Source organism: Borostomias antarcticus (genome assembly GCF_949987555.1).
Source record: "Borostomias antarcticus genome assembly, chromosome: 15".
In the NCBI taxonomy this organism is placed as follows: Eukaryota; Metazoa; Chordata; class Actinopteri; order Stomiiformes; family Stomiidae; genus Borostomias; species Borostomias antarcticus.
In genome coordinates this window covers 16,976,258-17,001,094 of record NC_140248.1, presented here as the reverse complement: position 1 = coordinate 17,001,094, position 24,837 = coordinate 16,976,258, and the positions used below count along the sequence as shown (strand labels likewise).

General features: G+C 45.2%; 2 protein-coding genes across 2 annotated transcripts; one reads left to right on the top strand and one right to left on the bottom strand.

Moving 5' to 3' along the window:
• Nucleotides 1-552: 552 nt before the first annotated feature.
• On the bottom strand, nt 553-1,491 carry LOC311318888 (olfactory receptor 52P1-like; the record flags this gene model as incomplete). Its single annotated transcript, XM_084450322.1, has 1 exon — nt 553-1,491. One exon carries the CDS (start codon nt 1,489-1,491, stop codon nt 553-555), a length of 939 nt encoding a protein of 312 aa, XP_084306448.1.
• Nucleotides 1,492-15,080: 13,589 nt separating this feature from the next.
• Nucleotides 15,081-16,040, top strand: LOC311318887 (olfactory receptor 52N5-like; the record flags this gene model as incomplete). The annotated part of the gene is made up of 1 exon (XM_084450321.1): nt 15,081-16,040. The coding sequence occupies one exon, from the start codon at nt 15,081-15,083 to the stop codon at nt 16,038-16,040; it is 960 nt and encodes a 319-aa protein (XP_084306447.1).
• Nucleotides 16,041-24,837: the final 8,797 nt, after the last annotated feature.

Below are 24,837 nucleotides of genomic sequence, written 5' to 3'. Positions count from 1 at the left end.
AAAACTGCATCATGTGCTCCTTGTTTTATTCATTTGCATTATGATAACTTGTGACCATGTTTCAGACGTTTGGTGCTTATGTGTTTGATTTGAAAAGAAAGAAAATAATTATAATTATGAAACAGTTAAGGTTCTCAGTTTTCAGTGGCATTCCCCTTATGTTTAATGAATTATTCACAAGCAGAAAGTATCCCATGAAATACCTACATGTTTTTTCATAACATAACATCATATCACAATATAATACATAATAGACAATACAATATCGTATGGTATTATATATTGTATGGTACTATATATGTATGTATATATATATATATATATATATATATATATATATACATATATATACACCACACACACGCAGACACACACACACACACACACACATATAGTAATAGGGCTGTCATCAACCAAAGAAAATCTTGGTCGAGTGACTGGCATCATTATATAGTACTGTATATACATATACAGTATAACATATATATATGTAACAGTATATACATATATATATGTTTATGTATATACTGTTTAGATACTGTTTAGTTAAAATTAGACGGACACCTTGTTTTTTTTAAACATTCTAAAGATCCTCTGTTTGATCTCTTTAGATTGTAAGCCATAGATAATAGGGTTGAGAAAGGGAGGGATCACAGCAAACAGCACACTGGTCAGCTTGCCCAGGTGAGCATAGTTTTGGAATCTATGCAACGTGATAATAGTGAACCCACAGAATAACACAATGACGTAGACCAGAAGGTGAGTGCTACAGGTCATCAGGGCTTTGCTGTTTAAAGAACTGCTCTTACTCCTCAGACAAACTATAGCAATCTTCAGGTAGGTGAGACTGATGCTGCCTATAGATGACACAAACAGCACTATGGTAAACGCAAAACCATAAATGTGATTTATTAACACACTCTCACAAGAGAGCTTGAATATGGCTGCGTTGTCACAGTATGGATTCATAATGACCCTCCTGCAGCGTGAGAGCCGGATGGTGAGGCCGAGGAGGATCCCCACTAAGACTAAGGCCACTCCCCAGGCAGACGCACTCAGCTTGACCACCATTCTGTTGCTCATGATGGTGGAGTAGCGCAGGGGGTTGCAGATGGCCACATACCTGTCGAAGGCCATGATCATGAGAACGGTGTGAGACGTTGTACCATAAATATGAGCTCCGAAAGCCTGAACAACACACTCAATGTAAGAGATATATCGTTCAGACGCTGCTGTAATGATGTCCTTCAACAGACGGGGTATTATCACCGTAGCGCCTAGAATGTCATTGACAGGCAGGTTGCACAGGAGGATGTACATAGGCTGGTGCAGGTTCCTCTCTGTGAAAATCAGCACTAGGAGGCCGATGTTGGACATCATGATAGCCATGTAGATGAGGATTAGGAGGCTAAAGGCAGAATAGAAGCCCGGTTGGGTGATCGTTATCGCCTCCAGGAGAAGAACATGGTTGTTGAGTGTCTGGTTCTCCATACTATCTGGCAGAGAGGGAAGAACATGAATAATACCATGACAATAGTCTTGACAATTAAAAGTAAAAGTAAATAGAATTACTCCCTTGATGTTCACAATAATAACATATCCATACAGTACATTCCATGTGGGCAGCAGCATAAGGTTTTTGTTCAACAAGAAGTGATAGATCTATCCAATCGGTCTAAACAGTGTATAGCCTACCGCATTAGTTTAAATCACTGGATTTTTTATGGAAATATCTTGTCATTTGTTTGTATACTGTCCACTGACTGAGAGAGATGCTCCGTATGCTGACACAACTCCCCACAACTTGATGTTAGCAGCACCTTTTATTGGGTCAAAACATGTTTGTAACCCAGGGGCTTACGTCACCCTAGTTGTAGCCCAGAGGGCCCAATGTTCACTAAGCAACAGTGTCTTAGTTTTTCTGACAATATTCAATTCCATTTTATACCTTTATTGTAGTTGGCTCCTAATTGTCTGAAGTATTCAACTTCTGATGTTGTATTTGGGCTCCATTCATTCTGGTAACTACAGTAAAATGAGAAATGGAAAAAAAGAATAATGTGACTTTACATGATTGCCTATCTACATACTGTATGTGGTTAACACAGAATTTATCCAGATGGATGTTTTGCCCTACGTAGATTACTTTTAGGATTACCACTGGATCTTTTTTTTTTCATTCTGAAGCCGTTAAGTCTATAAGTGATAATTTTGCTACATGCAAGCTAAGACATGCAAGCTAAGACACCGAGCTACATGCCCACTTCCACTGCTACACTGTATGTTTTAAAACATTTAAAACATAATTTAAGCTACAAGTAATGCCTACTCTACCTCTGATATGCCACACTTAGTAGAGGGGGGGTGGTCATCTCCAAGGTCAAAATTTGAAGACATCCATTTGGTAATTAATAAACACTATCAATACAAGGATTTTGACACTATAACCAACTGTCACGAAAATGGTTTAGGGTGAAAGCCGCGCCGCGGCAAAATCCTTATTCCCACGACTGTCCGTTCCCGTGCCATGCTTTTGACAAATGAATGATTTTACAGAAAACTGAAATGTATTTGTTTTTAATCAATGAATCAATTAATTTACTAAAGGCCAGTTATTAAAAGATTGAAATATTGTATTCGAATTAAATAACCTGTACGATGTGTATAGGCCTAGTGGTGGCCGCACAGTCAAATTATTTTCTAATAAAATTTTCCCCTGTAATTACTTATTGTAAAAACAACAGATGTCTATGTCCACACATTAGATAGGCTATTTCCAGTGTTTGTTGTGTCGGCAAATTATCAGCATAGCCTAGGCCTCCTCGGTACAAACGCCTTGCAGCAGGGCTTTCACGGAGTAAAACGGGAAGAATACTTTTCCAGAGTGGAATCTTTTAAAAACGCCACCCTTACCATCGCCATGTAAACTGGCAATATGCAATTCTTTTCGGAAAAAGGTGACAACACGCCCTACTAACACACGCAGGTTGCGCAAACGTTCTACATACGGCCGCTATAGGTGACGATTCGTCTGCGCCGCGTGCGGAAATTACGCGTCCATTTACGGAAACGCGAGATCTGCCGTTTAGTAGACGCTACGTAAGAACGACACGTCATTCAGAAGTTGCGGCCGCGTGCAAAGAACGCACGTGATCACGTGGGCAGGAACCTCCGTTATAAACTCACTTGGCTGACACTAGATTTACAGGTATTTATATGACTTGGTCTGCACGTCTTTTTCGCACGGTGCAAATACGGTGCGGCCGCGTGCAAAAAACGTGGGCAGGAACTTCCGTAATAAACTCACTTGGCTGACACTAGATTTACAGGTATTTATATGACTTGGTCTGCACGTCTTTTTCGCACGGTGCAAATATGGTCACTTACTGACCACTGGCTATATTTAGCAAGTCGCATACGTTCATTGGAAGCGTGCCATGTCACTGGATACGAGAAAATTAACTGCCTGACATCACATACCTTTTTGAATCGAGCAGGGGCATGTTTCAGCATCTCCTGCAGCTGGGCAGACACCTCCGTCACAGTGGTGCTTGGCTTACAGGCCATAACTGCACCTTTTAACCAAAAAGGGAATGGTTTCAATGCACATGGCATGAAGCTCAGATATCGTGTCTGCAAAACATAAAGACAATCATTTACTTTTACATTTCCTTAACACTTCCCTGCAAAAATAAGGAACAAAGTTCTGCCCTGAAGTTACTCACCATCTTCCTTTGATGATCCTTGTCCTTCAGCTGCTCCTCCAAGACCAGCAGCTCCTCCTCCGTTTTAGCAGGGTGCAGGTCATCCAGTACTGCTCCACGATAGCTGTCTGCAGACTCGCCGGACAGTCTCTGCTCCAGCCTCTGCTCCAGTCTCATCATTGTCTGTGCCATCTCCCTCAGACTCTGCATGACGCTGGAGAACTGCTGACACATCATCCTCTGGAAGTCTGGATATTAAACACAGATGTGGCTATAAGTAATTGTACGGTCCCATAATGGATATTCAGCTCAAAGTATATCCCTACATGCAGCATGAAGTAGTTCACAAAATTCAGCATACCAGCATCTGCAGAGCTTGATGGCAACACTGCTGGAGCTGTTGGTCTCACAGGCGATGGCATCAGAGAACTACCTGAAAACTTGAGGATAAAGGGATGAGCAGGAAACTATGGTGCTGGCGGCGTAGTGATTCTGGCATAAGGGGAAGAATCAACTCGAAATGAGACATGTCAGACCCTGACCTGGTCTGGCCGGGGTGCTAATCGCTGATGCATGCTGCTCGTGCCTGGACGTCTGAAGGGCTGAAGGGCCTGGGCTCACAGCGCCTTGGCTCAAAGGACCCGGGACGAACATCTACTGCCGAGTAGTGAGATGTGAGATGAGCGAATTAGTGAACTGAGTACATGAGTCTTCCAAAAGTCCTGAGTTAACTAAGTGTGCAAATATGCATAGACATTTCACCAACACAAACATGCATGGATACCTGCATTGATAACTGGCAGAGCAGGCCTTCCGGCTCTGGCACCTGGCATAGCTGGTCTGGTCTGAGTTCTGCCGACCGGCTGCCTGGGCACTGGAACATATAGTAGAGGTAAATTAGCTCAGATTAGTCAACTCAAGTAGTACTCTTTTGGGACTGTTGAATGCACTTTATTATATTACCTTCGTCACTGGAGTCATAGCGTGTGTCTCTTCCTTGTGTCTTGGGAGTTAATCCATTGATGACTGCTGCTCAAACACCTTCGCCAAGGCACTGGCTACTTCATAATGCTCTGTGTGTTCCTCAGCAGACAGAGGTTGTCATGGCTCCTCTTGATGTGCTTGTGGAGGTAGATCTGGGAGGTATAGGAGAATGGGCACTCAGAGCAGGAGAACACCCAAGTCTTGCACAACTCTAACATCACAGCTAGGAGAGCGAATGAGAGAGACAATTAAAAAGGATTATCTCACCTGTAGTACAAGTTCAAATATAGAGTGATTATACGTCATTGTAAATGAGAGCTTACTCTCAATTGATTCACGAGGTTAAATAAAGATTGAATGAATATGTAGCTAGTGGGGGGTTACAACCACACAACTGTGGAGAGAGAATGAGACACTTGGTTCCCTCCTCTACTGGTGTTCATGGCCATGGCCACACACCTGGAATACTCCAACCCTGATTTAAAGGCATAAAAGTGGGGAACACATTCTTGAGACGGTTCCTAAAACTGGAGGGGAAAAAAACGGGAAAATGATCTTCCCTCTCCTCATCACTCACTTCTGCATGGGGCTGAGCTCTACCCTGTCAGCAGTGGCAATACATGGGATAGCGGCTCAGCACACAGGAGAACTGCACAGAGAGGAAGGAGGAGAGAGAAAACCAACAACAAAAAAGGCAAGAAGGGTTAATAACTGAGCGAATCTTGCAAGTTTGCACTACAGGGAAGCAATTGCTCAATTTCCCTGATATTGTGGCGTCACTGGCGTCAGTGATGCGTCTTATGAATCTCACATGTCTACCGCTAACATTAACTCAATATCAATATTCCCTTTTGTTTATCCCGTCTATGGAAACGTATGTGCATTTGTACTTACGTGTGCCTTTATTGATGATCAGGTGTTTCTCCACCTAAGGGCTGGCCAGACAGAACCATCAGAGACCATTGGGCTGAGCTGAGGAGAGAGCGACATGTTAGAGTGTATGTGTGCATATGTATATGGTGCTCTTCTGTTAATACTCATGAGGGCATTCAACTGAACAAGACTCACAGAGCCTGTGGTGCTGTCCCAGGACTGCCCCTGGCCACGCCTGGGGCCGTCTTAGCGCCTCTATTAGTAGTCCACATCATGAGTACCTATTATGCAAAATTTGGATTTGTATGTGAGTGAAAACGTAGTACACAATTCTTTACCCGTTTGACAGAATGAGCAACCATTTCAACAGTTAAGAGTAACATGAAATCCACCAAGATGGCTGCTGTAACAAAATGAGCCAAGATGGCTGCTATAACAAATCCTGCTAGCTAGCCTAGCTCCGTTGTTGGGGCTTCTAGTATTCTGTTAACGTTAACTTCGGAAAAATGAATGCCTAAAAACAAACACATACTAACGGTGTCGTGGGTTAATGCGAAATCAATGAGTAAGCTAATTATTGCATTTTATTCCAAGCGATGAAACAGTACGAACGTGCAGGAGCTCGCGCGAGCCTGCTAGACTTGAGAAGACTCCACCATTGCCCGAAAAAGGCTAATCACGTTAGCTGGCTAGCTAGTTAGCTAACATTGGAAAGAGAGCATCTGCATATAGATAATCATTACAAAAGGGTAGCTTGCACATAACGTTGGTGTTTTATCTGGGACGATACCAAAATACATAGTATGTATGTATACATACTAATGTATACATTGAAATTGAGATACTTACAGGATCTGTGTTGTCGCGGAGACAAAGACAGCGTGTTGGTCTTTCTCAATCGCTTCTGTTTCAAACGGGGCGGAAGTTTAACCCCTCCTCGTTCTTCTTCTTCTTCGCTGGGTTTAGTGGCGGATCGCAAACAACTTTAATGTGCATACAGCCACCTACTGTACCAGAGTGTGTAACTTGTTTGTCTAGTTCTTCAATTGTGTCACCTAAGAAAGTAGCCCAATGCCTTGCATTCTACGTTCACTGCTCAGCGTTCATTGCTCACATTTAGGTTGCAAAATTAGGACTTTATTCATAGGCATATTTTTTATCATTATTTTTATTAGGCCTAGACTGCAAATCTTTAGTGTTAATATTAACTGTAAATGAGAAATTACACACAAAACAGACATGCAGGATTTCTCCTCACAATTCTGTAACTGTATGACTTCAAAATTTATTTTAAAACCTAAGTAATTTAGTAAGTAAGTAAGTAAGTAAGCTTTATTTATATAGCGCTCTTCACAGCACGGATGCACAGAGTGCTTTACAGTAATAAATTAAAATGGCAATACAACACAAGACAAGATTAAAACGACACAGAACAGATAAAACAACAACATTGCGAGCAGCAAGGCGTTATAGATGGCCGAAGGCCTGCCTGAACATGTGTGTCTTAAGAAGTTTTTTGAACATGAGTTCAGTGGATGGCTCTCTCAGGGCCTGGGGAAGAGCGTTCCAGAGTCTTGGCGCCACCGCCTCAAATGCTCTGTCACCCTGAGTTTTTAGTCTGGTCCGGGGCACCGCCAGGAGACCCTGGTCGGATGACCTCAGAGACCGACTCAGAGAGTGAGGGTGTAAAAGTTCTGAGATGTAGGCCGGGGTCCGTCCGTGGAGAGCTCGGTGGGTAAACACCAGGACTTTGAACTCGATCCGGAGGTGAACTGGGAGCCAGTTGTCCAGGAATTTACATCCAAACACCTTAAACCCACCTTAAGCCTTTGTCTTTGTAATTTATCACCTCCCCCCAAGTCCCCTGCAAAACCCCAGTTTCAGTCATGTAAAACACCTCAGCTCTCCCTCTTTTGTAATTGTGAGCACACTCTGCATAGCTCTTCCTCATCTCTTTGTTTAGGTCAGAAGGGCCCCACCTTAGTCCTGATTCAGACCTCTGTTTTCTTTGTTTTCTCATGTCACATGTCTTTACTCTTGGCCACGCCTGCCATTCATGTACAATGCAGTAGCCAATCACATCCTGGAAACACTGTACCTTTGTTTGGACTGTACATAAGCCACCTCCAGAAGTGACTGACTTCACTTCTCTGACTGAACCACCTTTGCTGCGTTTGTCAGGAAGTCCTTGCGCTCGTAATGTGTTTCACAATAAATCAGACTTAACCTTTTGAACGAATCTTGGTAAATCCTTTAAAATCCACTACAGTTTGGCGACGCGGATGATCTGGGAGGACTACCTGCGTGTTGCCGGGATTCCAGTGGATAGGACTGATCGACAGACGTGTCGGTCCATATGGGCTTGGAAAATCAATTTTCTCTCTTGCGCCAGAGCGCATGCCGAGATTATTTCCTCAGTTCTGCCACTGGATTCCTGAGGCTCACAGGTACGTTTAAACGAACCCTCTTGTGGTTCTGAGTTGTATTTGCCTTGATTTGGTTCAGTTGTGTTGGTCTGGATTGGTTGAAAACAGGAAACCCCAGCGTGGGTATTAAGTAAGTAACTATCCAAGGAGATGTGAACAGCAATATACATATTTATATCGTATTGTCGTTTTGACTTCGTCCTTGTTTAGGCTACCGGGGGTTCTCTTCAGAAGAGGTGTAATTTTGGGTTTGGGACTCGCTCCCTTACAGTTGATGTAGACTACAGTTTAGATTGTTTGTCGGCTCGGCTGTAGTTAAGCAGTGAGAGTGCACTTCTAGGATAACGTTTTGGGTTGCTTTAGTTCGATGTTCCAGAATTAGCACAGAAGGGAACCTGTTGAAGTTCGCAGATAGTGCGATTTCCACAGGATTGAAGTTCGCAGATAGTGCGATTTCCACAGAGTGAAGTTCGCAGATAGTGCGATTCCCACAGGGTTGAAGTTCGCAGTGAGTGCGATTTCCAAATGAGTTGAAGTTCGCAGTGAGTGCGATTTCCAAATGAGTTGAAGTTCGCAGTGAGTGCGATTTCCAAATGGGTTGAAGTTCGCAGTGAGTGCGATTACCAGCTAACCTCCGGAGTGTCTGTTTTTTGTCCCCGAACGGGGTTGTGTTGTCTTTATGTTTGTCTAAGCGCTATTTTTCGCCGGCTCAGTGGGATTTTTGATTGCATTTTTGAGCCTCGGCTCTTGATTGTATGTTTGTTACGCGCGCCATGGATCCAGGTAAAGTATTGTTTTGTACCCTTTTTAGACTGTTACATTTCTGCTAGATTCCCAGTAGGCTAGCTAGCTGGTTGCCTAGGAGATAAGGAAAACAACTCCCGGTGATCCGCCTTGAGCCAGAGGGAGAACAAAGAGATTCCTGACTGGGTGAGTACTAAGCGAATTTTAATGTGTCTTAATGTTTGTTTCTTCGAAATTGTATTCTTTCCCGCCGTGAGTTAACCATAAGGTTTCTTTTCGTTGCTGTTTTGGGGTTTTTAGGCTGCGTCATGATTATTTGGGATTTGTTTCTTTAAATTTCCCCGCGCACAACCAAAGACCACATCCGGGTCATACATGCAACATTTTGGGATCACCACTAGGTGTCCCTGTAACCCCGGCTAATAACATAGGGCTAGAGGAGGTCACAGGATTCTACTGCTAGCCTGAGGAGATTGTTGCGCTGAAGCATTATTCTGCGAGCGTTTGTTGGCAGATTTTCGTTATGTGCTAAAGCATTTTCGATTTCTTACATCCATATCTGACATTTAGTGTTAAATTTTTAGCTAAGATTCGGGCTCAGCTACAGGTGGTTGAGATGTCTAGGTTAAGGGAAAAGCCTGTTAATTCTGTAGACTGGTCTGTTTTTAAGATTTGGGAGAGAGTAGCACGAGAGCGGGTTTTTGGGTCAGGAAGGAAAGATAAGGAGATTCAGCAAACAGTCTCTCCGCCATTTCCCCAGCAGAATAACTCTGATTTAAAATTAGATCCCCCCTCGACTCGTTGCTCCGTGCTCACACCCAACCAGGCTGTTCTTTCCCCTTTTCATGCTCCCGCCATTAGCCACGCCCCTTCTCTCATTTCGCCCCTTTCTACGAGGTATAAGGAAGATTTGGCTAGAGCTATATCTGAGGCTAAGGTTAATTTGGAACAACTGCAAATGGCTAGAGATAGTCTGGAGGGACCGCAAATACACGCGCCTCTGATACGCTGCCCAAACCCTGTTCCTCGCCCTTCACAAATAAATTATGCAGCTGGTTATGCGGCCTGGACTCCAGAGATTACGGTTTACAGACCCTGGCGCTCTGATGAACTACGTGAAATAGCTAAAACCTTGTCCGATCCAACCAAAGACATTGACGAGTTTGAAAATCTTTTTAACAGTTTAGTTCGTATGTATGAGCCTCACGCAGAGGAAATCGCCATGATCATGAGACAGTGCCTTGGGCTAAAATGGGTGGATGTGAAACATCCGTTTGACATTACATTGCCTTTTAATCATGCCGATTTTTCTGACCAAAACACTGCGCTGTTGAACAGAATCAAAACTCGATTCCCTAAAAAGATGGATTGGGACCGTATCACATATTGCAAACAAAACTCCGATCAACAGTTCGAGAATTTTGGGAACGACTAGAATCAGTTTTCGCCGCACACAGTGGCATGGACAAAGCGAACGCCGATTATAAAAAGATTTTGAAACAACAATTGATGAATAACTCTCTCTCCTCTTTGTCCGACCAAGTTAGGTTGATGTGCCACACCTGGGAATCGACTTCTCTCGAAGAAGTTGTTGATCATTTCCGCTATGCGGAGCGTCTTCGTGATCACATTGAAGAGAGGGAGTTGAAAGAAATGAAGCTAGGTGCAGCCAGATTACAAGCTGCTCAGTTACAACAGCTGGACAATCAGACTGCTGGTGCGAGGTGGAACCAACAACGACCACAGTGGCGACAGAGAAACAATAGGAAGCGTTCTGGTAGGGTTAGGCGAGGAAAAAGGTATAATCGAAGTGAAGATAGAGATGATTCATGCTTCCATTGTGGTCAGTATGGCCACTGGATTGAACGGTGTCACAGTTACCGCAAGCTGAATGAAAAGGAAGAGCCTCAAATTTGGGGTCGAGCGCCACCTGCTGGACTTCCCTTGAACAACCCATAAGGGTGATTTTAAACTAGCCAAGATAGAGAGTTTTAATTTTTAAGTGAAATAAACAGGATAAAATAGATGTAGAGCGAACTCAAAAGTCTGACAGGGTTGAATAGGTGTTTGATTCAGGAGTTTTGTTTCAAATAGTCAATGAATGGCCATAAGCTGTTCGTTTTATGCATTTCTACTGTATGAATTTTCATTCATATAATGATAATGTGTTTTTTGAGGAGCTGGCATTAGGCCTTCTCCTCTGCTATTGAACCCAGTCTGTGTTTTGAGTCTTAATTTTCAGGTGCTATGGACCCTGGGCAACAGGTCTTTGAGAAGCCTGGATCATGCCTTCCTGGGGACTGCTTGGGACCTGCTGTTTGTCTGTTTTAATTGTTTGTTTTGTCTCTCTTTCTGATATGTAGCTTAAGACATAAGGGTTGTGCATAATAGTGGGGGGAATAGATAAGGGTTGCTAGTGTCTTAATCTGAATGCAGCATCTCATAACCCAATTATATTTTTAAATGGTTATGTTAAATATCTCATGTTTATAGTTTGAGGCACATTCATCGGGCCTGAGTGTTTTTTTCTGAGTGGTTTTTTACAGACAACTGTCGTTCCGGGAGTGATGGGTGAATGCCGAACCAGGAGACGGGCACAGGACACCGGAGGTTACTGGCCTGTTTCCCTACAGATGGGCGATCTGGGGTTCGTGAGATGCAGACCAACGCCATGTCACCTACTCACTGTGAGCGACAGATAAGTATGAAACGGAGAAGAGACCATTTTGTCCGAAGCAGTGCCCAAATACTCTGTCCTCAAATGCAGAAGAGGGAGGGTTTAGATATACGAATTTTAGCTATACAAATGAAGCTTTGATGGAGTTCTTTGATTAGTTAATTGTAAATGAAGCCAGTTCATTTTAGTGTCATTTTCTTTGACCCATCTCTATTTTTATCCTGACTTCAGGGAATTTTTGCTTTCACCCTTAGGGGGTGTTGTTTTGTTGAGACGAGAATATAGCGTATTTTATTTTCATAAAATCGCAAGAGAACTGCTAGAGCCAAATCCAATTGCCTTGATCATGACTGCAGACTGGCTCTAAATGACACTTGAACAGTCACCCTGTTTAAGTTTTCCTGACAGAATAACAACAATTTTTCCCCAAAGCAGGAGCTTGCGCTTAACCATGTTTCTGAGTATCTCCTACAGACTGTTGAATAACCGTTCCTGACCAAAGAAGGGAACAGGGAGACCAGACCAGAGGACTCTCTTTTGCTCTGTTTTGTCTCTGTTTGTCTCTCTCATCTGTGGATCCACAGACGGAGCACTTCATCAGCCTGTGCTGGAGGCGGGAGCGCCGAGGTGAGCCCTCCAGCAGCACGACCCGGGCCGACCCTACGTGGAGCAGTACAGGGATGGACCGGGTTCAGTTCAAGAGCCTACATTTCTGACCTACAAGCATTTGCTCCACCTGCGGAGAAAAGAAATGAAGGACTAAGTGCACATTTCCACCACCAAACTAACCTGTATCTAGGGCCTAATGACAAACCTGTACTACCTCGTTCATGTTTTCATTATGCTTTCAAACTAGCCCACGGGCCAGATCATGTTTCAAAAACAGGGGTGGCGGAGGATGTTAACAGATGTCTCCAACAGAGTGAGGACCGCCATTTCCTGAGGCTAAGGAGGGGTTCCTGCATCACATCTCTCCTGGGGATTGGGTCCTGGTCCACGACCACAGACGAAGGAGCTGGAACTCGCCGAGGTGGCTCGGGACGTACCAGTTTCTACTCATCACGCAGACAGCGATCTGAGAGGACTTCGTTGGACCCATGCAAGCCATTGCCGACGGGTCCAAGCAGCAGAGGACGGTCCACCAAGGGATCGCAAACACCAGGAGATCAGAATGCAGCTGAACCAGAGGGCTCAGAGGCCAAAACCATGGGCCATCACACTGTCCTCTCCTCTGACGAGGAATCGGAGGAAAAATGACCTTGCTGGTCACCTCCTCACAAGATGCACCACACACACACGCACACACACCTGCACACACTAACATTGAACATAACTGATTTCAAGCAACGCGACATCGAAGTTGCGATCTAGAAGAGAAGACGCCTTGCATTCCCCAATGACATTCTATTGCCCAAAAGAGAAGTGCCACCTAAATGACTGTTGGGATACACTGTGAACAAGAGTGACCTTGACAGTCACCGCCACACTCTCCCCTCCTCTGATGAGCAATCGGAGACTGACCTTGCCGGTCACCTCCTCACAAGAGTGAATGAACTTTGAAATAATCTGAAAAATATCATATTTGTTTACAAGAGTTGCAATGATTGAAACATGAGTTGATAAATAAGTTTGGGTTTTTCCTCTAAATTGACCAAGAGGTTTTTTGCCCCTCTTACACTGGTAACCATTTTATCTTTTTTTTTGCCTTGTTAAATCAAGTTTGTTTTTTGGTGAATGGTTGTCCACTCTTAGACTATAAATAGTATATAATCATGTCATTTTTTTATCTTGTTTCCTGTCAAATTTCTGAAGCAAGGGGTTTTGGTGTGTGATTTTGCACGTGTTTAAAGGATTTACCAAGATTCGTTCAAAAGGTTAAGTCTGATTTATTGTGAAACACATTACGAGCGCAAGGACTTCCTGACAAACGCAGCAAAGGTGGTTCAGTCAGAGAAGTGAAGTCAGTCACTTCTGGAGGTGGCTTATGTACAGTCCAAACAAAGGTACAGTGTTTCCAGGATGTGATTGGCTACTGCATTGTACATGAATGGCAGGCGTGGCCAAGAGTAAAGACATGTGACATGAGAAAACAAAGAAAACAGAGGTCTGAATCAGGACTAAGGTGGGGCCCTTCTGACCTAAACAAAGAGATGAGGAAGAGCTATGCAGAGTGTGCTCACAATTACAAAAGAGGGAGAGCTGAGGTGTTTTACATGACTGAAACTGGGGTTTTGCAGGGGACTTGGGGGGAGGTGATAAATTACAAAGACAAAGGCTTAAGGTGGGTTTAAGGTGTTTGGATGTAAATTCCTGGACAATCCCTCATTTGTGCCTGAACAGGCACACAAAAATAAAATCCAAACACACAGTGCAGGGAGGCCAGGATAGGGGTGATGTGGCATGTCTTCTTTGACCTGGTGAGTAGTCTTGCAGCAGCGTTTTGGACTAGCTGAAGTTGTCCCACAGAGGATTAACAAATGTTCTGACCCACTGTGACACATTTCCAATAAAGTCAGATTGGGACTGTGATGTAACCACATTGTCACGTTATTTAATTACATCGTAGTTACGGATTTAAGCAGCAGTGGCGGCTACGTTCCCTTACAGTGTACTTGAGGACGGCTATTTTGGTTATTTTGCGACTGAAAAGGCAAGTGTCAGCTAGGTGTCAGCTAGGTCCGCTGCTGGTGACGTCGCAAAGTTACCACAATTACACCAATGTGTCCCGTCAGTTTTACGTACTGTGTTAGTAGGGTTGCCTAGTGACCATTGGTCCCTCAGAGAGCAGGGGTGACCTGACAACCCCCGCCCCCCCTGAGTTCTAGACAACATTAAACCAAATAAAAGGTGCCGCTCTCAAAAGGCATCTCAGGCGTGAGATGATCTGTGTCAGAAAAGGTAAGGCAGACACAGAGAAGAACTTGTCTTCGGGTCTATCTCTGTCAATGGTACTGTAGGTGCAGTGTGGGATTCTAGAATTAGTCCTAAACATGCTTCTGTTGCAGGAAGCCAATGTTTATGTTATATTTATCATATATCATGAATGTTTGAATATTTGGTATGATGTAATAGGTGTGCTAGTCCCCCACCCCCACCAAAATAGCCCCCACCCTTGAAACATTCAAGTCTCGCCTGAAGTCCCACCTCTTTTCTTTGGCTTTTTGATTCAGTGTGAGCCGTGCTCTACTTGTCTATGTGCTTTATTGTCATTTTTTGTGTTGTCTATGTCTACAGCTGTATGTGAATCGTGTCTTTGTGTTTGTATTGTCTCGAGCTCCTGTGTTTTGTCTTGAGTCACTGTGTATTTAATTTTAACAGTTTTGTGTTTTATAGTTTTTAGAGTGTCTGACAGTGTTTTATCTGTTGTGCAGGACTTTGGCAACCTTGTGTTGTTTAAATGTGCTATAGAAATAAAGTGGATTGGATTGAATTGGATAGTCATAAGGTTATGCTAAAGCAACTGTATTCATTGCAAAATGATACAACACCTGCAGAGTTGTGTACATGTCAGATGTCCAACAGAATCCATTACTACTTGCAGGAGAAATTCTCTTGCAATGCATTTGCCAAATGTTTCTGTTGGTGACCCTCACTGACACCTCCAAATGTCTCAGCTCCAACACAGTATTCTCCCCATGTGCTCTGCTTTCTCCCAGGTAGTGAGAAGCTCCCATGGAGAACCAGACATACAGCCACCATGTGCTACAAATAGAGGGGTTGAAGGTCACCCAGCGGTCCTCCTACCCAGCCTTCATACTCCTACTCTTTATCTACATCTTTACCATGGTCTCCAACATCGGCCTCTTAATACTGATCGTTACTGAGAGGAGCCTGCACCAGCCCATGTATATTCTTTTCTGCAACATGCCTGTAAATGATGCCTTTGGAGCCACCGCCATTGTGCCACGACTGCTGAGTGACATTTTCGTAGCAAGTGCAGATCGGTATATATACTACATTGACTGCGTCACACAAGCATTCAGCGCCCACCTGTTTGCCACCACCTCTCACACCATACTGATGATCATGGCCTTCGACAGGTATGTGGCCATCTGCAACCCCCTGCGCTACGCCACCATCATGAGCAACAGAATGGTGATCAAGCTGAGTGCGTCTGCCTGGGGGGTGGCCTTAGTCTTAGTGGGGATCCTCCTCGGCCTCACCATCCGGCTCCCCCGCTGCAGGAGGGTCATTTTGAATCCATTCTGTGACAACGCCTCACTGTTCAAGCTCTCCTGTGAGAGTATCGCCATCAACAACATCTATGGCCTCACATTTACTGTGGTACTCCTGGGCTCCTCCATAGGGAGCGTGACTCTGACCTACCTGAGAATCACCATGGTGTGTGTGAAGAGCAAGAACAGAGTGCTGAACAGCCGAGCCCTGCAGACCTGCACCACCCACATGGCCGTCTATGTCATCATGCTAGTGAGTGGCTTCACCATCATCTTCCTGCACCGTTTCCCTCAGTGGTCCAACTACAGGAAGCTGGCAGCCATAATGTTTCATTTGGTTCCCCCTGGACTCAACCCCATCATCTACGGCCTGCAGAGCAAAGAGATCAGGCAGATCATCTTTAAGAATTTTTACAATGACAATAAGAAGATGAGGGTTGGAGCTGGAGGACATTAAGAGTTGGCATGTTTGCAAATGTGTTGCACCTCCTATTTTGTAAGGTCACAGACACTGTCATAGTGTGCCGAACAACCTAAGGGCAATATCCATATACATTTCTCTAATAGATCAGCCAATATGAATGAAATGCACATACATTATCACTGCTTATAGAGATTACAATGCTAATGTAGGTACAGTCTTCATCACATCAGTGTCGTGACAGTTATTTTTCATAAAAGTTAATGCCAGTCTTAAAGGTAGGCGATTGTAGGTAGAGTAGGCTAGATTTTGAAAAATGCAACCGACAAAATCCCCACCGTCCCTTCAGGCCTCCCTCCAAAGCCGCTCCTCCAAACTGGGGGAAAACAAATGACACTCGCTAGGCAGGCAGGTAGGCTGACGGGCATCCATTCATACCTTGAAATTAATTAAATGATTGGACAGACTTGTTACAGTCCTGCAATTTCTACAGATTAGCCTCCGGATTTTTACATTTATTTTATTGTCATTTCATTTATTGATTGCTGTCTGGATGTAAATAAATATATAAGAATATAACAAAAAAATGCTTCTAAGCCAAATCACATACAGTGCAGTATATGGGATATATGAAGCTATACATATGCAAGGGCCATTTTTCTGCTCTCCTCTACAATATGGTGACGAGGGTTGGAGTTGGGGGAAATTAAGATTTGGAATGTTTGGAAATGTGTTAATGAATGTTTCAATCATAGGACAGGGTGTATAGGGTTTGAACAACATACTGTACTGTTAAATGTAATCCTCATTTACCTTGATGCTGATTCCTAACATTGCTGTACTTTTGGAGATAACATACAGTACAGTACTATGCTTAAAGCTATAGTATGTTATCTCTGCACTACGAGCCAGCTACGAACTAGCCATGGTCTGTGTGAAGAGCAAGAACAGGGCGCTGAACAACTGAACTGCAGACTGGCACCACCCACAAAATCTAAAACTTTAAAGCTAAAGGATATTTGGACCCAAGCCTAAATCTTACTCTGTCAACAATTTCCCGGTGGGGATTAATGGAGTAACGTTATCTATCTATTTTATAATCTGAACTATGTGCTTTTCAGGCCAGAGTATTGAAATGATGCCATCAAGGTCCGTTCTATGTCCCTCCCACCCCCCCTTGTTTGGAAACACCCCATCCAAAATTGTACCCCCTCTGTGAAATTTGACTTCTAGCGTGCTTTCATGCTTTCATTTTTTGTGTACATTACATGATAATAAAGACGTATATTTTGCAACTCACTGGTGTGTTTTCTCTTTCTCGTTTAACTGGGGTGAGCTATACTGTGAAGTGAATCATTACAACATGGGTCTGAAGGATAGTGTGTGTGTAGCCCTGCCGGAACAGTACAAACAGAACATTCACTTATGTAAAGAAGGTCATCGCAGTTTAACATGAAAAATAGAAACAATTATGAAACGGGAGAGGCACATAGGGATGTTATCTAGCCTTACAGTACAAATAGTTAGCTATTGCCACAACGCTGTAAATCTTAAAGTCGCACAGAAATGGACGTTTGAGATCATCTAACTTCCGTAGTTTGGCGTATTTCCGACGCAAACAAGTTATGAGGGTGGGACATAATTTTTTGAGTAATTTGATTGGAACATTGACAAGTGGATGGGTTTTAATAACTTTAGACAGATTTGATAGAAGGATAGCGTTGATTGACGGGTGGATGTCGTGAGATTATTGGCCTAAAATCTAAGGTACCTGTTGTCGTAATTGCACGTGACCTACCGTTTTCCAGGAAGTAAGAAATTATATACTTTGATATAAGATTCAGCAAAAGTAGAATTTTGTAATTTTTCGGGCATACATCGTTGAATAGGTGAACACTATGACCAATTATGTGAACCAAAATGGGACAGAATGATTTTTTCTTTTCTGTGCGACTTTAATGAGGCAAATAATGGTGGGAAGAATGTAATACCCAAATACGTAACTACATTTTGTGTGTGTGTGTGTGTGTGTGTGTGGTTACTGTACATATTTTGGTATTAGATCTGGAAGGACCAGAAATATTCTCTTGTCTCTGCCATCTCTGCCATTCGAAGTCGAAGTCGAAAATAGTTATTTATTTGGTATTCTTTGGTATTTATTTGGTTATTTTTGGTTGTTTAAATTGAATTTGGTATTCTTCTTTCTAAATCTGAACGCTTATCCAGATTGGTCCAGACTCCGCTTGCTTTTCACTGCTGTTGTTTTCACGTTTGGAAATACATGGAAGAGAATGCAGCTGACGGCTAACTATGGCTCATTCACTTCCATATATTGCCAAAAACAACGGCAGTGAAAAACAATCGGAGTCTGGTAATGATGAGTTTGTAATCCCGATAGTGTATTCAGACGGGCTCTTCCGCATCCGTACCACCAATTACGTCAGACTGACCAATATGGCATCTGAAGTGAATAAAGCAAATTATTTAAATGTACTTTACCCAACAATCCCTAGGAGCGAGACAGGTTGTAGAATGTAATTTTTTGGATTGCATTGATTGCACCTTTACACATTGCTGTCCAGCCACTGTTCTTTTAAAGTGTTTTTTCTATGCTGCTACTTGTTATGTTTACCATACTGTGGTACTGAGTCATTAGCATTGTCAGTTAGCTGTGGTTGATACCCAGACCAAATATAATATAATCCAGGCTCCTATTTGACCTGACAAAGTATTGTATAATCCAGGGTCCTGGTTGATCTGAGTAGACCAAGTATTTTCCTTCCTTTTTCACGCATACTTGTAATGTTAGTTTTTGGACTGTAAAAAGTGAGGGGGACAAAAACAGCAATTTTGTCCTCAGTGGAAATTTTGCCCATGACGGAAGAGGATGAATAAGAAAAGGTACAATAGGGTTGTCCCAAATACAGAACAATGTGAAGAGTGTGAAGTTGTGTGCAATGAGTGAATGAGTCTGGCTTCCATCATGAAAACTACAAGAAATTATGTCGATATATACTACTATTATACTGTGCATTCTTTGCTGTTGCCATGGTGGTTGCCTGCATTCTGTTATGGATTACAGAAACTGTTACTACAGCAAATATTCTTAGTATTGTATATATTTTACATTTTAAAAACTGCATCATGTGCCCCTTGTTTTATTCATTTTCATTATGATAATTTATGACCATGTTTCAGACGTTTGGTGCTTATGTGTTTAATCTGAAAAGAAAGAAAATAATTATAATTCTGAAACAGTTAAGGTCCTCAGTTTTCAGTTGCATTCCCCTTGCTTCATTATGTTTAATGAATTATTCACAAACAGAAAGTATCCCGTGAAATACCTACAGAAACAACATAACATCATATTACAATATAATACATAATAGACAATATATATATATGATAGTAATAGGGCTGTCATCAACCAAAGAAAATCTTGGTTGACTGACTGGCATCAATATATATATATATATATATATATATATATATATATATATAAATATAAACATATATGCATGTTTATGTATATACTGTTTAGTTAAAATCAGATATCAGATGGACACCTTGTTTTTTTGAAACATTCTAAAGATTAATTTCCGGTAGGGATTGGCCTCCATCAAGGCTGCGCTTTGTCAACAATCTTGTTTGTGATTTTAATGGACAGGATATCGAGGCATAGCCGTGGAGGGGCGGGTTTGCAGTTCGGTGAGCTGGAGATCACGTTGCTGCTTTTTGCAGATGTGGTCCTGATCGCATCATTGGCCTGTGACCTCAAGCAGTTTCTGGATCGGTTCGCAGCCGATTGTGAAGCGTCTGGGATGAAAATCAACACCTCCGAATCTGAGGCCATGGTACTCAGCAGGAAGATGGTGACTTGTCCTCTCTGGGTAGGGAATGAGTCCAAGTGAAGGAGTTTAAGTATCTGGCGGTCTTGTTCACGAGTGAGGGGACTATGGAGCGGAAGTTTGGCTGGAGAATCGGAGCAGCTGGAGCAGTTCTGTAATCGCTTTACCATTTTACTGTTGTGATGAAAAGGGAGCTGAGCCAAAACGCAAAGCTCTCAATCTACCGGTGTATCTTCATTCCTAGTCTCACCTATGGTCATGAAGGATGGGTCATGACAGAAAGAACGAGATCAAGGATACAAGCGGAGATTGCTGAGATTAGTTTTCTCAGGAGGGTGGCTGGTGTCTCCCATAGAAATCAGGTCAGAGGAGTCAGTTGAGGTGGTTTGGGCATCTAGTGAGGATGCCTCCTGGGCGCCTCCCTGTTGTGTTCCGTGTTCCAGGCATGTCCACCTGGGAGGAGGCCACGGGGTAGACCCAGGACCAGGTGGCGGGATTACATCTCCGCACTGGCCTGTGAGTGGCTAAAGATCCCCCAGGCAGAGCTGGTTGATGTTACTAGGGAAATGGATATCGGGGGGCCCCTTCTGGAACTGCTGCCTCCGCGACCTGGCCCCGGATAAGCGGATGACAATGGATGGATGGATTTTTACATAAAGACTATGCTTGGTGTCTCATTATAGGATAGTACAAGATTATTTGGGAAACCATGTACTTTCTACTTCCGCAGAGAACAGAGCTTGAGGTATTTAGTAGCGCTAGATATGTTATTTCAAAATTCATTATATTAGACTTTAGACCATACAGGTGCCTAGACTTTTTTGCCCACTAGATGGAGACATTGAGTTTTGGGAAAACCAGCGATTGGACTTCTCATACATCAAATATGCATTAGAATAAGAATTCCTTTTTTAGTGAAGTCCACTCCACTTTAATTCAACAATTGTACATCCTGACGACATGCATCATGGGTGGGTGGCGACAGGTTCACTGTGCACTTGTTAAAGAACAGGTTTGGAATTTAGCATTATAAGCCTTGTTATAAGGTTCTTTACGATCATATACAATGGCCAATATCAAAGTTTAGTTAAGCGTTGCACTTTCGAGATATATCCTGTCGCCGCTAACACACTCAATGGATCCATAGGTGCATAGCCAAAATCCCTCAAAAACACCATAAACTCTCGTTTTCAAAGACAGGAAACTCACAGAGTGGTTACTGGTGTCCATTGATGTTCTGACATAAACCATCAGCACAAAGTATGCTTCCGATCGGGATTTATTTATCTCATTATATCCATTGATTTGTATTGACAACAAAGCCAGAGATGTTTAGATTAATCCGTGTCCCATATTTGTTTTGATCAACAAACACTTCTACCTAACACTATCAATGAAATACGAGCTACAAAGCAACCCTAGGCTTCTCAACTTTTTGCTGTGTAGACCTGTGACCCGGAAGCGGCTCTTCTTCCACTACAGTAGTCTCCAAACCCAGTCAAGTAACCTTTCCGTTTAGAAGTGATTATCCGCCTCCTCAAGTTTGTTTGAAGGTATAAATGAAGGTATAAATGCTTTTGCGTGACGTTGTTGCTTCAGTAATGTTAAATCAGGCAATGACGCGGCAATTGTGCCATCGAAATCCATCGAAATCGATGAATGCAATTAATTTGCTTTAATTTTTATTAACATGTTAATGTTTGCATAATTAATTAATCTAATTAACTCGTTAAATTGACCTTTAAGCACCTATTGTATTGTTGTGAGTTCTGGCAAGTAGTAGTACACTCCCTGACTAGGCTACTTACGTTAAATGCAATTATTGCAAGTCACTTTGGACAAATGTAAAGCGCCTGCTAAATTATTTTATTAAATTTCTTTCTCATTGGAGACAAACTTGCAGCGCATTTCCTTTGCAATGTGGCCGATTAGTGCTGCACAGTAGAGGTCTTGACAGGTCGGGTAAATCCAAGACCCGTACGGGTCTGGGTCCACATTTCCACGCTTTTATTATGGTCAATTGGGTTCGGGTGGATCGGATTCTATTACCTCGGGTCCCGGGTCTGTTTGTCATTATGCGTAATACCCGAGAGAAACGCATGACACAAATTCAGTGAGACAGCGGGCGCGACGCGACCGCCGGTAGCCTACCTTTTGAAAAATAAGCTGAAAGAAAATTAATATAGAGGTTGTTGTGCCGAAGAATTGGAGTCGGAGGCGGAGTGTCGAACAATGGAGCTAACTTCACTTTATTGTGAGACATCAACGGAACGTTTCATTACTCCGTCAAACAACTCGCAGAGAGAGAGATAACATCCGGAAGTCCGCCTAACATAACAGATCGTGCGGAACCAATTAACCTCACTCAAGTACCGTAGGTGAATTATGTAAACCACCACACAAGCCCCCCCAGAATTCACCCATAGTCAAAATCTTCGCGCCGGGGAGGGACGACAGCCCGACCCCGGCGGGTGCACACAGCAGGGGCCGAAGGGGGAGGGGCCGCGGGCGCAGCTGCGCAGTCCATAGGGTCAGGGGCCAAGGGCGCCGACGGGGCCAAGGGCACCCCGGCAGGGGCAGGGGGGCGGGGCAATGGAGGACGACCCCGGCGTGGGGGCAGAGCCAACTCCAAAGGCCGGGAAATGTCCACGTGAGCGGGTTTAACCCTGTCGATGGAAACGGTCTCAGGCCTACCACCAATGTCCACGACCAGGCCCTTAACCCCACGCTCCAGGACCCTGAACGGGCCGTCGTAAGGGGGGCGTAGGGGCCCGCGGTGGGCGTCATGGCGAATGAAAACAAAGTCCGCCAAGCGCAGGCTGGGGGGGACCCGGGAAACAGGGGCGCCATGCAATGACGTGGGGACCGGTGCGAACCTCTCGGCGGCCTCCAGCAGGGAGGATCGTTGCCGGGCTGCAGACCAGGGGGCCGTGGCGACCGGAATGAAATCGCCGGGGACCCGCAGTGCCTGGCCGTAGACAAGCTCCGCGGACGAGGACTGCAGGTCTTCCTTGGGGGCGCACCTGAGGCCGAGCATGACCCATGGGAGCTTATCCACCCAATTGCCGTCCGTCAAGCCGGCGCGCAGGGCCGCCTTCATGGAACGGTGGAACCGCTCACATAGACCGTTCGCCTGGGGGTGATAGGCGGTAGTGCGGTGCAGCTTGACCCCCAAACCCACAGCGACCGCGTTCCAGAGCTCCGAGGTAAACTGTGAGCCCCGGTCGGAGGAGAGGTCGGACGGGGTCCCGAAGCGTGCGACCCACGTGCCGATGAACGCCCGGGCCACGTCCGCAGACGCTGTCGAGGAGAGGGGAACGGCTTCGGGCCAGCGGGTCGTCCTGTCCACCATGGTGAGCAGGTAGGTGAAACCGTGCGAGGGGGGGAGCGGACCTACTAGGTCAATGTTGACATGGTCAAACCTCCTCTCGGGGACAGCGAAAGGTTCCAAAGGGGCTTTGGTGTGGCGGTGCACCTTAGCGCGCTGACAGGCCACACACGAGTCCACCCAGGACAGCACGTCCTTCTTAAGACCACGCCACACAAACTTCTGGGCCACCAGTCTCACGGACGGCTTCCTGCCGGGGTGGGAGAGGTTGTGCACCGCCTCGAAAACAGCCCGCCGCCAGTTCGCAGGAACTAGAGGCCGAGGCTGGCCATCCGAGAGGTCGCACAACAGCCTGACGCCCGAGCCACCGACTGCAACCTCCTCCAGGCGCAAGCCAGTGTCCGAAACCTTGAGGGCCCGCACCCCGTCATCAGACGCCTGGTCCACGCCCATACGAGCGTAGTCAAGGCCCAGCTGCACCGTGCCGACAACCGCCCTGGAGAGGCAGTCCGCGACCACGTTGGACTTGCCGGCGATGTGTCGGATGTCCGTAGTGTATTCGGATATGAATGACAGCTGGCGCTGCTGGCGGGCGGACCATGGCTCGGCCACCTTGGACATGGAGAATGTAAGGGGTTTGTGGTCCACATACGCCGTAAACTCACGGCCCTCCAGAAGGAAACGGAAGTGGCGGATCGCCAGCCAAAGGCCGAGGAGCTCCCTGTCAAACGTGCTGTATTTACGCTCCCTGGGGACCAGCTGACGACTGAAAAAGGCGAGCGGTTGCCAGGCGCCATCGACCCACTGCTCGTACACAGCGCCAACGGCGTAGTCAGACGCGTCGGTTGTGAGAGCGACAGGGGCCCCAGGGGACGGGTGGGCCAACAACGCGGCCTGGCTCAACGCGGTCTTTGTGGCCTCGAAGGCTCCTTCCGTTTCGGCCGTCCATTCGATGTCCTGGTCGGGGGTTTTGCCCTTAAGGGCCTCGTACAGCGGGTGCATGATGTGGGCCGCTCGGCGGATGAACCGGTGGTAGAACGTCACCATCCCCAGAAACTCCCGGAGTCCCCGAGCCGAGCGTGGGCGGGGAAAGGCGGAAACGGCCTCCACCTTCGACGGGAGGGGGGCGGCCCCGTTCATGTCGATGAGATGCCCCAGGAACTGGATGGAGGGCACCCCGAAAACGCATTTCGCCGGGTTGACGATCAGGCCGTGCTGGTCAAGCCTTGTGAAGAGGTCGTGGAGGTGCCTCAGATGCTCCTCTTCTGAGGAGCTGGCGACGAGGATGTCGTCTAAGTAGACGAAAACGAAAGGCATGTCCTTGAGCGCTGAATCCATTAGCCGCTGGAAGGACTGGGCCGCGTTTTTGAGTCCAAACGGCATCCTCAGAAACTCGAACAGCCCAAAAGGCGTGACCACAGCTGTCTTAGGAATGTCCGAGGGGTGCACTGGGACTTGATGATAACCACGCACCAGGTCCACCTTGGAGAACAGGAGCCTGCCCGCCAGGTGGGCAGAGAAGTCCTGAATGTGGGGAACAGGGTAGCGGTCGGGCGTAGTGGCATCATTCAGGCGGCGGTAGTCGCCACACGGTCGCCACCCGCCGTCCGGTTTCGGGACGATGTGGAGAGGCGAGGCCCACGGACTGTCCGAGCGG